The sequence below is a fragment of the Canis lupus genome, chromosome 19 (assembly GCF_003254725.2).
Source record: "Canis lupus dingo isolate Sandy chromosome 19, ASM325472v2, whole genome shotgun sequence".
In the NCBI taxonomy this organism is placed as follows: Eukaryota; Metazoa; Chordata; class Mammalia; order Carnivora; family Canidae; genus Canis; species Canis lupus.
Genome location: NC_064261.1, coordinates 45985105 through 46001590, shown reverse-complemented (window position 1 = coordinate 46001590; position 16486 = coordinate 45985105). Strand labels below are relative to the sequence as shown.

The following is a 16486-nucleotide window of genomic DNA, read 5'->3' as shown; positions in this document are numbered from 1 at the left end:
ATGTGCACACACTTATTCATTCACTGGCCAAACAGGTATGTATTTAAAGATAACTGATAACGTGCAAAGTGCTAGCATGTGTCTGTGAAGTTTATAGGGTCCACCCTCAATAAGTCATTGAGCACTCTGCTGACATAAGCTTCCTAAATTTGAGACTTAAGATAGGCATAGAAATAATTATAAGATAGTGCAAAAGGTGGCCAATAATACATTTTCCATCATGCTACAAAAATACAACAGAAAGACAGATTTAGCCTGACAGAGGAGCAAGAAAATCTGGATGATGGAGGGCAAGGTTTGCACACTCATTTTTTTTTTTTCTACAGGAGTTAGTCAAGAAGTGTATGAGTTGGGCCTATAAGAAATATTTCATTTTACCCTTTCTTGTAATATAAGCATAAATATATATGCCAACTGTCACTGCTTCAGTGCCAGGGTCAATAGGTACAGATGGGAGCTTGTTGAAGAGCTCAAATCCCATTTAATGGACAGCACTGTTAGCCAGCCTTGCCACTCATTCTACAGAAAGGATGATCCAGTATTTTCAATCCTCTAATTTTTCAGAAGTTAGTTGAAACTAGGAATTTTTATATAAAACCTCTTCATTTTTCATTGTTGGCATGTGATAATTTTATTTTTAAATATACCACATTTTCAAAAATATATATATAAAACACATTTTCATATAGAAAGACAGCTAGACTAAGCAAATCTCTATCACAGGTTGTAACCTGTGAAGCAGGTAGTGGCTAAGCTGCAGGAACAGAATCTTCACATGTGGGATTTTTAAAAAAAAATTATTTAAATTCAATTTGTCAACATGTAGTATAACACCCAGTGCTCATCCTGTCTTGTACCCTCCTTAATGCCCATCACCCAGTTACCCAACACCTCCCCAACACACACACACACACACACACACACACACACACACACTCGTGGAAATTCTAAGAAGAGGGAAGCTAAGAATAAGGGCCATGGAGACAGGACATTTGGTTTAGCTGACACTAGTTATGTGAAGGAGAAGGAGGTAAACATGATACTGATAATTTAGGTATATATGTAAAATCATAAAGGCTCAAGTGATTTGGATTTTATTCCACAAATGTTAGAAGAGCAGTGGTTATCTAGTGTGATAAATATGAGGCAGGGCATCTAATAGGAAATACATGGATGCAATTACAGCATTACCAAGCATGGGTGGTTGACTTTTCGGATATCTGATGACTTTTAACATTTGCGTATCTCAAATTTTATGTACCTGTCCTGTTACAAAGTGAATTTAAAACAATTCTTTAATTTATCCATCCCAGGGGATCCCTGGGTGGCTCAGCGGTTTAGCGCCTGCCTTCAGAGCAGGGTGTGATCCTTGAGTCCCGGGATCAAGTCCCACATCGGGCTCCCTGTATGGAGCCTGCTTCTCCCTCTGCCTGTGTCTCTGCCTCTCTCTCTCTCATGAATAAATAAATAAAATCCTTAAAAAAAATAATTTATCCATCCCAAAGTAATATCTATATTAAGAGAGAGCCCTTGGGACACCTGGGTGGCTCAGTGGTTGAGCGTCTGCCTTTGGCTCAGGGTATGATCCCGGGATCCCAGGATCGAATCCCACATCCAGCTCCCTGTGAGGGATGCTTCTCCCTCTGCCTATGTCTCTGACTCTCTCTGTATCAGTCATGAATAAATAAATAAAATCTTAAAAAAAAAGTCCCATTTAGATGTGAAATGAAAGTGCAATTTTTCATAAGATATGTTCTAGTGATTACCATATCAATTTAAATGGCAAATTTCTGGGATCCCTGGGTGGCACAGTGGTTTAGCGCCTACCATTGGCCCAGGGGGTGATCCTGGAAACCTGGGATCGATTCCCACATCCGGCTCCCGGTGCATGGAGCCTGCTTCTCCCTCTGCCTATGTCTCTGCCTCTCTCTCTCTGTGACTATCATAAATAAATAAAATTAAAAAAATAAATAAATAAATGGCAAATTTCTCAATCAGATTTATTTGTATATTTAAACTTACATACATCCTGAACTTAATAATATTGCAAACAAGTCTATAGGCTAATTCTTGAAGAAGTCATTCTTAAATTTCTTCTCTTAAAGCTTATTATTTAGACAATATGAAAGTAATCTTATGTGTTCACCACTTTACTTAAGATAGATATTTTGCTAAGAAAATAAACATTTTCCCTTGACCTCAACTGAGGTCTGATATTCCTAATGTTGTTTGTATAAATAATTTAACTGATTAAATAAGGGAATCATAAGATATTAAGAGAAATCTCTCACATTTTTTTTTCTTTTTCTGCTTAAGGATATTTTGAAATTCCATTCATTGCTGTGAAGCACAAAACTGCCTTTCCATTCTTACAGTGATTACTGAATAAATTAGAATGATTCTATATATTTCATGTTGGAATACTTTCATTTTTCAGTTTAACAAAGACACATTACCCTTCCTTTGACTAATCAAGTGGTATGAAAAATGGGATATTGGAGAAAATAGTTTGGGTCTCAGATGACTGAAGTATTTTATAAAATGCATATCATCTACAAAATAAGAAAAAAAACAAAAACCTAAGTGTAATATTTCTTGGGGGGCGGGGGGGGGGGGGGGCGGCAGTGCATAGCTTTGGATGGAGCTAGATCCAGAGAAATAGTTATATACTGTGGCCCTGATGAGAGTGATTGTAAGAGCAAAAATCCTGATTGGCAACAAGGAGGCTTGCTTTTTCCAGATTTATAATTCTAAAATAATATCTTGAATCCAAAATTCCTCTTTTATTAAGAATTAATCATTCTTTCTCATATGGTTCACCTAATGAAAAGCTTAAATTAAATAAAACATCTGATGAAAATGTCTTAGAAACAGCTCAAAATTTTTACATTCTTGGGTACTGATCCTTACCAACATATTGGACTTTCTGATTCCTGGATCCAACTTGGATGAATTTAAGACTACAGATAAAGTTTACTGTAGATTTTTCAAAGGAATAATCTTTTATTATTCCCAAAATAAAGGATGTTTAGTTAATGGGACATTTCATCTAAATTCTAGGTCATTTTTCCCCTTTTCACTATCTCTGTGTCTGTATCTACACCTATGGTCTTCTACCTTTGGATTCTGTGAATAGCTAAATCTGCATGAAAAAGCAGGAACTCAATATAGACAATTTCTGATGTTTACATAAAAATCTGTCTTTAACATTACTGAGAGAATAAAATTAAATAAAAATGACTTCTATGAAAGATCAGAAAAAGTCTTTCATGTAATATGAGATAAATCTGTTACATGGTATCCTCATGTTGAACTGTATTATGACAGAGATTTTTCAAATCTTGCATAGCAACTGCAATTGCCTCTTTTATCCCATCTCTACCCATTCCTGTAGGCAGAAAATTTCCTTTTAAAGTTAAAACAAAATGCAGTTTCTTCACTGTCTACAAGCTTTCAATGGTTCTCTGTGGGTCTTTAGGGAGGAGTTCAAGATGCATAATATAGCTTAGTAAACCCTTCTTTACCTTTGTCTGCCTTACAGATTCATTTCTTGTCATACCTTTTCTACTGTCAAATTAGACAGTCTTTTCTACAAATTATACTAAACTATTTGCTTTCTTGTAACTTGATCAATTTTTTTAAGCTGTCTAGAAAGGCCCTACCACACAGCTAGGTACCTGGAGGGGATATTACCCACCCATAATTCTAGAATTGGTCAGGTTTCATCTTCTCTAAAAAGCTCACCTTGACATTCTAGGCTAAAGTGGGTTTTCCTATTTGGACTTCCATTATTATAATTCACTAAAATATTTACTGATTAAAAGAATGAATAAAAGATCCAAATGCATGTAATTCTACTATAGAAAGTATAGAGACACATATATTCTAATGCACTAATGAGAAGAACCAATTGCATGAACTGACAGTGACTTTAATACAATAACTGTACCTACTACAATTTCTAGTAAAGATTACTTGATACTGAACATTCTAATATTAACCTTTTTGGAAAAGGTCCATTTTTATGTATAAAAATTCATACAACATGCCAATTTATAATATAGTCATATACAAACATATTTGATAATAATTTTTCCCAGCTGATGTATCGCTCAATTCCTATGCAAGTATTGTTTATATATATATATATATATATATATATATATATATATATATATATTTTTTTTTTTTTTTTTTTTAATTTATTTGAGAGAGATAAAGAGCATGAGCAGTGGGGAGGGGCAGAGGGAAAGGAGAAGCAGACTCCCTGCTGAGTGGGGAGCACACAGGGCTCTTTCCCAGAAAGCTGAGATCCTGACCTGAGCTGAAGGCAGAGGCTTAACCAACTGAGCCACACCCAGGTGCCTCTTATATTGTGGATAGTACTCTATTGTGATTGTCCTTTACAGAGTTGACTCCTGATCTCCAATACTAGAAACATCTCAGCAAAGATCTCTGTAGAATTTTGAGGCTTGATCAATCATTTGTCTCCTACAAGCATCTCAAAATTATTTTTAACAAGAATTCAGGCCTTCCCTAATGATAAATGGATGGTTTGGTGAGGTGACCATTTATATGTGAGTGTTCTTTAGATACTTCAGATTTTACAAATGATGTCAAAACTACAATAGGTCTTTCTTTTTCATAATGTTTATACTTATATTCCTGTTTTTGTCTTACACTATTCTGGATACAGAATTAGTTCCCTTTTATTTAAATTGTTTGAGCTATAATTGTGATTATTATTTATTAATAATTTAGGTAGTTTATGGTTGGGCCTAAGAGATGCTTGCTTGTACTCATACTCAGCAGAGAGTGACACATGACAAGGTAGAGGCTAATAAAACAAAATGCAGGTTTGCAAAATTTAGTCTTTTTTTAGACATTATTTGCATTGCCATATTTAGTAAGCTAAAAGAAAAATAACATGCCAGTGTGTATATAAGTACAGTAAAGTAGTATAAACAATATGATAAGTTAAGGGGTCAATCATTCATTGATTCAACCAATATTTATTTGTCACTCACAGTCTGCCAGGCACAAGTTCCAATATGTTGTAGGCCATTTTCTATGGCATTGAAGAAGGAAGGGAGAGTATAACCAGTTGGCACTGAGTTCTTTTAGTGATAAAATTCTTAAAATTTTTATTAGTCCATTAGTCCATTTTATTAGTCCAACCTTTAAAAGTTCAATCTAATTCAATCTAATCTCTTGAGTCTTAGCCATGCTGCTTAGGTTATTGTTTTCTTTTATATTCTAGTATGGAAGCATCCAGTGAGATAGTTTACAATTCTAAATACTTCACTTTCTGTCGAAGGATACATTATTTCTTTTTCTGGTAGACTGGATATTCCAATATGTCTTTTCCCATATATTGATAATTGCTAACATTTACTGATTATTTCCCATGTACTAAATACTAAGTGTTTCAGGAATAGTATCTTGTTTGTTCTCCTAGGAGACAGGCACTCTTACCTTCCCTAATTATTTGTGGAGAAATGAAATCACATTGGTAAGTGAATTAAGCTAGTCAAACTATGCAAGAAACTAAAAGAGAGACAATGGACTCAAGATCATGTCAGACCCCACTTCCACTATCTAAAATTTTTATTAATGCAAATGCTACACTGCACCTCAGAATAACTATCCTACTCCAACAGGACAAAACATCTGAGTTCCAGGTGTGGAAAACTAATACTGTTATTCTTAAGTGCACACATATACTTCATTTCCCAGAAATGTCCGTGTGTTAGTCAGTGGAATGAGGAGAAGTAAATTTTGCCATGATTAAGTTAGTGCTTTTAAGTAGTTGGTATGCCCCATTCCCATCCTTCTATCCCGTTCCTTTGGCTGAATCCAGACAAAGGATTCAGGATATGAAAGCCTTAGGACACAATCTTGAGTCACTGGAAATCTAGATCATTTCATGGGAGAAAGCTGATTACTGGCTGCTTCATGAACAATAAATAAACATCTATCACAATAAAAGCATTTATGGCTTTATCTGTTACCAAAACCTAGTCTACCTAATACACTAAAGAGTTTCTAATGAAAATAATTTCTATTTGTTATCTATTTCTTATCTTAATCCAAGTTGAGAAATTATAATTTATGGGGGGTCTATTCAATAGACCCCCCCCATAGGATTTTCCCTTTATTCTCTCCCCTTATATTTCATTGTGTTGCCTAATCAATTTCCTGTGAATTGATTTCAAATGATTTGTGAAATGAGGTGGAAAATAAAATGCAAAGTAAGAAAGAAATAGGGAAGAAAGGAAGAAAAAAGGGAGAAAATGAAAAATTAGGAAGAGATGGAAGAGGAAAGAGGAAAAAAGTTAGAAACAATGATTTTTCATTTGAGTAAAAATGGGAAATGTAAAAAATACTGTGGGTTGGTGAACCTAAACTTGTCTCTACTATAAGACCATAAAGGTTAAAAATTTCTTTACTCATGCTCTTTTGAAGCTACCACTTCAGAAGGCAATGAATCATAAGCAGGAATCTGCTAGCTTTTTCTGGGAATAATTTTGCACTTTGGATGAAAGGGACAGATGAAGCAGGCTCTGCTACTTCTCCCTCCTTCCTTCTCTTTGCCTTAAATAGAATTGTGATATCTGGATTTGGGACAACTGTCTTGTGACCGCGATGTGAGAAGCCTGAGAAAAAAACCAAAAGAACCGTGGAGATGCCACTCAGATATTACTCAACTTCTTACTGCATCCCAGCATCTTACTGCATCCCTTAGGAATTTGAGATTTCCTAACTCAAATCTTATAAAGAAAAAAAAGAAATCCCTAATCTTTGATTATTTTCTCACTGGGATTTTGTTTTTAAAGCTTAACAACTTCATAATTGATTTAGGAATATTAAGAAAAGACCAAATCTGGGAGGGTGGAATTAAGAAGTGACTCGTTGAAAAGGCAAAGGAGAAGAAAGTGTCAGAATTGAGTCAAAAGGTCCAGAAAGGTGGTGGCATGAAATATTAGGGTCATTTTAATGGGGAGACAAAACTAGAGCATACTGATTTCAGAATGGATGTAGGATTTCCAGTTGTAATAGGATGAGCGTAAATAACAATTTTTGAGGGTGGGAGTACCCTGTAGCTTTCACCTGGCAATGAGAAAAAAATCTTGGCAGTGAGTGATTAGTACAAACAAGTAATAGAATATGAAAAATTTAGAAATAGGGAAGTAAGGCAGAATTGGTTGGCCAATAATCTAAAATACAGTAAATGGCTTCAAAGACAAAAAATGAAAATGTGTCTTCAAACTAATGTGTCTTCTCATATGCTGGCCTTCCCTTATAATCTGATGCTATGGTCAATTTTCGTTGGCCTACTGCACATGTCGCTGTCTTAGGCCTTCTCATCTAAGAAAAGCCTCAGTATCAGAGATTCATTATCTGTATCAAAACTGTTCTTCTGATTAATTAATTTTTCTTTTAGATAATCACCGGAAATCTTGTCATTTTTCTATGCCTCAGAATCCATTTCTATACCACCTACAAGCAAATAATGAAACACAGAAAACCAAATGCAAATTGGGCAAGACATGTGAACAAGCATTTCGTGAAAGAAGATATTCAGAAGGCAATAACACATTTGAAAGATGCCAACTTCATCAGCAGTCAGGGAAATGCAAATTAAAACTACAATGCATTAAATTACAAAATCAGTGAGGACATAGAGCAACAGACATTCTCATATATGCTGATGGGAAGTATATACCAAATTGGCACAACCTTTCGGAAAGTTGGTATTATTGATTAGGATTAAGCATACATATGTATACCTTATCTCCAAGATTTCCAATCCAAAGTATACACTTTACAGAAATCGGTGTGAATGCTTACTTTAAAAATGTATGAGAATGTTTAGAGTAGCATTTATTGCAATAGCCCTCAAATGGAAATAAACCCCAAATATCTATCTTGATGAGAATGGAAAACGAAAATAAATTGTAGTCTATTTCATATAGTGAAATAATACACTGAAATGAAAAGAAAAACAAAACTGCTACCAAAAAAGCCCCCACAAAACTACTGCTAACTTACTTCATGAATGAATCTCAGAAACATAATAGTAAGCAAATAAGACAGATACAAAAGAATACATATTAAGACATTTATAGATGGACAAAGTTATATATATGGCTACAGGTCAGCAGTGGTACATTTGAGGGGAGGTAACAGCATTTGAGAGAAGGCACAATTAAGGATTCTGAGTGGTATAAATGTTCTAGAAGCTTCTTGATGTGGGTGATGGTTATAAGGGCTCAAAATAATTCACCAAACCACTTACTGATTATTTGTGTTCTTTTCGGTCTGTGTGCATTTCTTTAATTAATATATTTTTCAGAATTCCCATCCCCACTTGCCTCTCACATGATTATGAAATAAAAATTTTCTTATTGACTTCCATTGCTCCATCCCAATATCATTTTCATTCCTGCCATACTTCATTTCTGGAAACTTTCCTTTTTTTTTTTTTTTTTTTAATCTTTTTTTAGCCATTTCTAACAGTGATTTTTTTATGCCTTTTTTTCTAGAATTTCCTAACTCTTTTTTGATTGACACCTTTAATTTTCTCTCTGCCTTTCTCTTCAGCTTTATCTTTATAGACCACCCAAGAGAGCTATGTAAGTCTACATTTTAAATAACTTTTTCAACCTCCATTGGGAGTGGGAGAAATTGTCTACCAAGAGTATAAATGAGTGTTAGAATAATTTTGATAATGGATAAATTGAAGTCTACTCAATCACCATTTCACTCCCATAGTATCTGTCACATCTGTGCAGTTACATTGAGATGGAACTGCTCTTTCCTGCCTTCATTTGACTGAAAGGTCAGAGAGTTTCACATGGTAAGCATTTATTTTACTTTTTAAGTAAAAGAAAGCCTGCAAAATACGGAGAGAATGCTTTAGCAAACAAAGTAGTTAAGAATGAGAATCACATACAGCACCTAAAGTAAACAAATTTATTTTGCTTTTCAGTAGGCAATGAGAGAAAATGGGTACCTGAACCACTTTCCATGCCTTCATATTTGCTGAGGACGGTAAAGTTGTGAGGAATCCCTCACTAAATGACAGAATGTGTGCAAGATTGTGGATATTTTATATTCTTTCTCCTTGACAGGGAATTTATGAAGTGGGCCCTGCTATCCCAAATTAACACTTGTGAAAAGAGGCCCAGAAAAGTCAAGTAACTTGCCCGAGATCATATAACAATTAAATGACCTAGCCAAGATTTAAACCAGACTGTGATCCAAAAGCCCATGGTCTTTCTTCTCTATCTTCCTGCCTCATTTCAATGAGAGTTAATGAGACATGCACGTATACTACGGGGATCGGAGACTGTTGATTACTTGCATAACATTTTAAAATATAATTTTTTATTGACCTCCCCTTTATTTTGGCATTTAACACTTAATGCCTAAATTAAGAAGACATTATCTTTATATCTTTTGTAATGCACCACTTTCACAGTTATCCATCAAACCAGTTGGAAGTCGTGGTTGAAAATTCCCAGAGACTGCTGATAACGGTGCTAAATTTCTTTTCATTAGTTCTATTCATTAGCTTCAATAACTGAATATATTAACTAGACTTCACACATATATTAATCCCATAACTTATTAATGTTCAGAATAAAATTCGATTGTCACCTTTTTAAATACATAATTTCATTGCTGAATCAAATAGAACTGTTATTTAAGGATTTTGAATACAAATGGTAGCCATTGAACATTGTTTCTCTGATTTCTTTTTTCAGGCAAATAAACACTAAAAACACTTTTTTTTTTAACGAACGTATATAAACAGACATGATTTCAAAATAGTGAACAACATAAGTGTGAGTTAGTAATATATAGGGAAAAACTCTCGTTATTGACAGCATCATAATTTCTCAAGTCTTAAAAACAAAGTGGCTTTTAAAGTACACTGTAAAACTCGATCTACTGTTAACTTTTATTCTGCATCTCCCTTTCTTCAGGCACCTAAGGTTAAGTGACAACTGAATTACATTCAGAATGAGTTATATATAAAATGACAAAGTACCAGAGTTGTGTTTCTAACAGTCTTAGCATATGCAGTTATTATCTGACATATTCTGCTGACAGACTAACCCAGTACCAATGACATCACCTGCAGGAAGCTCACCTGTCCTGCTGATTAGAGGCAAACTTTGGGACAGCAGACAGAAGTGAGGAAGTGAAACAGAAGTGACAAAAAGATGTTTAAATAGAGATGCCTAAAGCAAAACAGATTATTATTTTTTTTAATGTAAGGCTTGCTTTTTTTTTTTTTAACTCTTTAAATAAATTTACACAGACACACACAAAGGTATTTCACTAGAAATGCAATTAGAATACTCCAGTAAAGTGATGCTTTGGGGAAGATGGGAAGGAAAAAAATGACATGCATACCTTTGCTTGTCCAGCTCTTGTGATGGCAGGTATATTAAAGAGCTGTCCAGTGTAAAAATGCAGCCCACCGAACAGGATCACTGCAATCGAGTCTCCTTCCTTCTCAATTACTTCAAGGATATCTTCCGTTCTCAATGTTTCTTCCCCCTAAAGTTGAGTTAGGCACAAGTTACATCCAATCCACAATGACAAATTTGTCACTTCATATTTCCCTGTCTAAAATTCACCTTGAGCTCTTTCTCACATAGAACAATCCAAGATAATTTTTTTTTTCAGATTAATGGTCTTAAAAAATCTGGCAAGAGAGCAGGATTTCAGCATGCTTTTTGTTATTATAAGAAATGATAACGAAATTGCTTTTTGTTATTATAAGAAATGATAACAAAATTGTTTTTAAAAAAGTTTTAAAAAATTGTCTTTGTAAAACCCTTACTTGATTTATTCCTCAATTTTTTCAATTAATCTTTACTATTTGCATACCTACAAATTGTTTTCTTCTTACTGCATGGAAACCATGCAGTAAAATACCAGAAAGTATAAGAAGTCCATGAAATAGTAAACGGCAAAATTTTCTTGGAAATTATTTCATTTATCCATCTATCACATTATGTTTTCCTGGATGAAAAACTTAACACATTTTTCACCTGAGTATGACCTAACCGATATTTTCTGTTATCTTATTCTTTTAAAAAAAATTTTTTTTTATTATTTATTTATGATAGTCACACACAGAGAGAGAGAGAGAGAGGCAGAGACACAGGCAGAGGGAGAAGCAGGCTCCATGCACCGGGAGCCCGACGTGGGATTCGATCCCGGGTCTCCAGGATCGCGCCCTGGGCCAAAGGCAGGCGCTAAACCGCTGAGCCACCCAGGGATCCCTATTTTCTGTTATCTTAAAAGTAAACTCTCCTCCACACTGATCTAAAGATCAAGCTCCAAAAAATGAAGAGAAAAATCAATAAAACTCAATTTATTATCAAAGTTACTTTTGCCCACTTCTCCCCAGCTAAGACTAATGATTGGTTACTTAGTGAAAATTCTGAGTAATTTGGATTTGGTCTTGTGAACTACTTGCGCCAAAGGAAATCAGCTAAACACAAAGTATCTGCTTGTATCCTAATCATTGTTATCCATTTATAAAGTTTTTATTATTTTTCCCCACTGCTAAATCTGACAGTTTTGAGGTCAAAGCATCATTAACTGCATTAATATTGAAGGGAAGTTCATTAAGGTATTCATAAATTTTCCTTCAGTTATTTTTAGTTATTGGTAATTCTTGCTACTTATCAGTTACTGTGTCCCATAGTAGGCACATGTATATCACAAATCTAGCACATACTATATAGTTTTGACTAGAAGCTTAGAGCTTATTTATAAAATTGAAATCTGTAAAAATAGTACTGACACTGAAATCTCTATAAACTATTAACTGATGTGTATTTTATATATAAAAGAGAAGAATTCAGTAATTCTAAGACAAATTCTAAGTAAAATTAATAATGTGGTAATCCAAAACTCTTTTTTTCTTAAAAGAATATAAAATGATTTGTCCACCATAATCTTCTAAACAGAAGATAAAGAAAAGTAATATATATACTAATTACTTATTTAAAGAATCAGTACAAAGCGAATAAGAAATGTATTTCTTAATAGTAGAATACGGTTCTCTCTGATATTGACCTGCTCTAATCTAGTAATGCTAAAGAATGCTCCCCCCCCCAAAAAAAAAGAATGCTCCCAAGATTATGATTAACTCATAAGGTTCCACAACACTTATCTCTTTTAACATTAAAACTTATGATAAATTAGTGGGTATATTCATTTTAGCTGGAAATCAGCAATTTATATATGACATATGAAATAGATATCCTGTCACAGGTATGAGAACTTTCTATTCAATTAATTGATTGCATGTTGGCAAATAGAACTAAATGGAATAGAATTTAATTTCTCAACGTATTCTGGGTTGAAAGAAATAATTGTTCAAATATTGGCTTAACGGCCTGGGAGCATCACTTGTGAAACCTACAATTTATTCTGCGTGGATCTTTTGGTGCCAAATTATACAGAGTTTATATGTCAACGTCTGTACAACTTAATCTTATATCTCTATTAACGTAAAGTGCACAGTATGTTAGATCTTGAACATATGTCAAGCATGATTAGGTGTTTCCTTTGTTATCTGTTTAAATATGATGGAATCTCAGAGAAATGAAGTAACTTTCTCAAAGTCCCTTACCCAGTAAGCTGGTGGGTCTGGGATTTCTGTGGAGTGTATTAGCCAGGTTGTAAAATCCAAGCTCTTTCTGCTATACCACATCCTTTCTATTCCCCCACCCCATCCAAGCACAAAGGAAAACATTGACACTCAGATTAAAAAGAGATATAAAAGATAGGCATACTTCAATTTCAAAAAATACCATTTTAAAGGCATCCACAGGCAATGAATTGAAATTGAAAATGATATATGCAATTTGCTACCCCTTTCCATCCCACTGAAGAATATGGTAAACTCCAGTGGCACTCATAGGAAAATAGGTTGCTTGTAATATGACTATCCCTTGAAAAATGAAAATAAATATAATTCTGAGCTAATTCTCCATTTTAGGCAAAATGAGCTAACAGTAACAGAAGCCTAGGTCTTTTATACTTTCTTGAAAGGTCCATTAAAGTAATGAAGACAATAGACTTTTGAGGAAAATGAAGAAAAAAATCAATACTAAATAGAAACATAATGAATATTTATTTCTTTTGCTCATATACCTCTCTTGGCTTTATAATCCGCATACTTTTCTCAACGTTAAGTCCATGAAGTTGAAGCTGTGATTCAATAACATACTGGAAAAGAAGGATGATTTATTAAATCAAGTCCAATGCACAGAAGTACATTGAAATAACTCCAAAAAGAGATAATAAAATAATAATAAAAGCATATCATTGTATTAAATGTAAAGTCAAGGTTAAAAGGCACTGAACAGAACACACCAGAAGAGAATAGCTTAATATAATTTATATGCAGAAATCTGAACATCCCTTGAAGCACTATATTTTAGAAATGGATGGACGCATAAGGATCATCTAGACTTTAGGGAGTTCCAAGAGACTTACAGACGATTTTAAATCACCTGACTTAAGTCAAAACTGGAGTTTACAGAATAACCATAGTGAGTGGTGTGGACTTGGTACACTTGAGCTAGCTCATAGGAAAATTAAGCTAGTAATAAAAGGAAAGGACATTTTAAAATTAAACTAGTAATAAAAGGAAAGGACATCAGAAAGTTCCCTTCACTGAGACTATAAGATATGAATGGGAACGGGAAATTATAGGGACCCTGAATTTTTTCTCAATATTAGGGTTTTGATCCTTTTTAGTAAAGTAATGGCTAGTAAAGTAATGGCTATTAATTTAGACATAATCGAATGACTTAAACTTACAAGATGTGAGTCAGAATAGTTAACAATGATAATAGAAAGACAAATCAATTTTCTCTCTAACACTAAAAATGAAACACACAATATGCTTTTATCCATGTCTATCTGGAACAAGCAAATTTCTTAAAGAAGCAAGATTTAATGAACCAGAAGAAGTACCTTTAATCTTTAATTAATGGTTTTTTCAATAATGAAGCACCGATAACTACGCTAACATGCTAGAGACAAATAAAAGTTTTCTCCCTATTTTATGTAGCTAAAGGGTTTAGCACTGGGGTATGTATTGATTTGATTTCGTAAAATAAAACAGCAACAAGAATTAATAAAATATTTATAACTGCACTTGATTTAAACCAGCGGTTCGCTCAATGTTTTTAAAAAGACTAATAAATCAATGTTCCTATTCAATCCTTTCCTCCCCGAACACATGTTTTACTTGAACAAAAGAAATGAAGCTACAATCTATATTTTTAAAATGCCTAATCAGAAGCATTTGACAGATCTTTTTGTTGTAAGGTTACTTGAAAAAGACTAGAGAATATACTATTCAACACAGGCAAATGGTACACTCCTCTAGGAAGAGTCGAAAAAATAGAAATATAATTTGAAGCATCCTTACATGATCTGAAGGGAAGGCTTTGGCTTCCAGAAGAATTTTATACCTTTCTGGTGTAGGCTTAAAAAAGGATAACTGCAATGAAATGGATTTATTGAGAAAAGCATTAATGCGCAATTTAAAACGTTTGTTCATTTTATATCATACTCTCATTTTATAATCTCCAGCTTTTTAAAGGCATGACTTAATTACACATCTAGATGTCTGTCAAGGGTTCCTTTTCTAATTAATTAGCCTTATTTCTATTGAACTATAAAATAGAAGAAGGTATTGGCTCCTTACATTTATCAATGGCAAAGCAAATTTGGAAGACAACATAGAATGAGATAAAAACAAATTCTCAAACTTCCCTTAAATTTTAATTGAAAAATTATCTCCCCAATGACTTTAATGGTAATTGCTCTATTATAAGACTGAAATATGTTCTATATGAATCTTATTTATATTGATTTATCTTAGGCTGCCGATTTGGTTTCTAGTACATCGTATTGCCACTGTCTCATTACTCTGTGTGATTTTATTTTAGGTCCACCTGGAAGTGCCCCAGCCCTAACATGAAACATTTGACATTTCTAGAAGCACCAGGGAGAAGCAGTTCATTTGTTCAGGGGAACCCTCTCCCTGCCTCCGACGCCCCCCCCCCCCCACCCCCCGCCACCCTTTACCTGGTGAATACACCTTGACTGACAATAGCAACAAAGAAAGGATGGCTACTGTGGACTCAGTGTTGATCACTGCTCAGGGTGCTAAAGTAATTTTCTCACATTATCTTATTCCACCCTTGTACATACCTAGTAGGTAGGTATGCTTGTCCTCACTTTCACAAGGGAGAAAATGAAGATTTAGACATCACCGAAACCTTGTCCAAAGTTAGACATTAAGTAACTTAGCCAGAAATCAAACCCTGAAGTGTCTGAACTTAAAACTATGCTATTTACCATCATGTTCAATATACTCTGTGAACATGTTCCTTTAGGGGTATTTAACAGTCATTTCATTTTTCTTAACATAAAATATCGGTATATTCATTATGTGCTTTGGTCATGTAGACATGTTTCTAAAAAATCACTTAAAAATGAAATAAAACTTTTTCAAAGCATCAAGCAATTACCACAGACACCATATTCCAAATCAAGAATATATTTGACATTTTAAGGTATATATAATATATATATATATATATATATATATACACACACACACACACACACAGGAAGTAGGAAGTACTTTAAATACAGTAACTTATTTAAGATACTTAGATGCCTTTTCTCTAATTTAGTTCTATGTTCTAATTCGTTTTTAACCTACTCCCCAAAAATTAGTCTGTAAAAGCATAACTGATCCATAATCCCACCCTGCTAACGTCCAGCATACTGGAAAATTATCTTTCTGAAAAGCTCAGTGTTTGCTAGCATTTGTACATCATTGTTTTGTATGCTTGCAAGCAGTTTTGCTTTTAACCCACTGAGACTTTTATTCCTTATGTTCTGAGATAAGAACTGTTCATTATTCTAAAGCTCTTTGCAAGAGTCAACTCTCCCATGATTATGAAGAAGCCTTTCTATCATAGTCCAGCATTTCCTGGTAAAAATGAAAATAACCTCACAACATATTTTTAAATAAGTAAACCACCAGATGCTCATGAATTAAAGATAGAAAAATGTCAGATTCTACAAATGAGTGTACACTAAACATTGGTGGGAAAGGATACTTACCAGTAGAAGATGTAAATTAACAGTCAAACCATTCATTAGGGCTATTTCTTTCTCATTGGCTCCTGCGAAGTAAACATATCATAATTTAGGTTTTTCTATTAGGGCTGAAGTTACTTGGAAAAACAGAGTAGGGAGGCTTCGTTCCTTCATCCCTAATGCTTTTAGAGATAAGGACATATTTGATGTGTCATCACAAAGAAATGGAAGTTTTCCCACTTGACTCATTTTATCAGCGATACCTGGACTCAGATGCACATAGCTAAAATTATACTTGCTTTTTGATATAGTAAATAACAGC

The 16486-nt window shown here is 34.0% G+C and overlaps 1 protein-coding gene across 1 annotated transcript in view; it reads right to left on the bottom strand.

Moving 5' to 3' along the window:
• Window positions 1-16486, bottom strand: part of KYNU (kynureninase) — a 128571-nt gene that overhangs the window by 48345 nt on the left and 63740 nt on the right. The window contains exons 5-8 of the mRNA XM_025431153.3: window positions 16189-16250; window positions 14477-14548; window positions 13189-13263; window positions 10426-10572 (exon numbers count right to left, since the gene is read on the bottom strand). Coding sequence (XP_025286938.1) covers window positions 10426-10572; window positions 13189-13263; window positions 14477-14548; window positions 16189-16250 — 356 coding nt within the window. The remainder of the gene's footprint in view (window positions 1-10425; window positions 10573-13188; window positions 13264-14476; window positions 14549-16188; window positions 16251-16486) is intronic.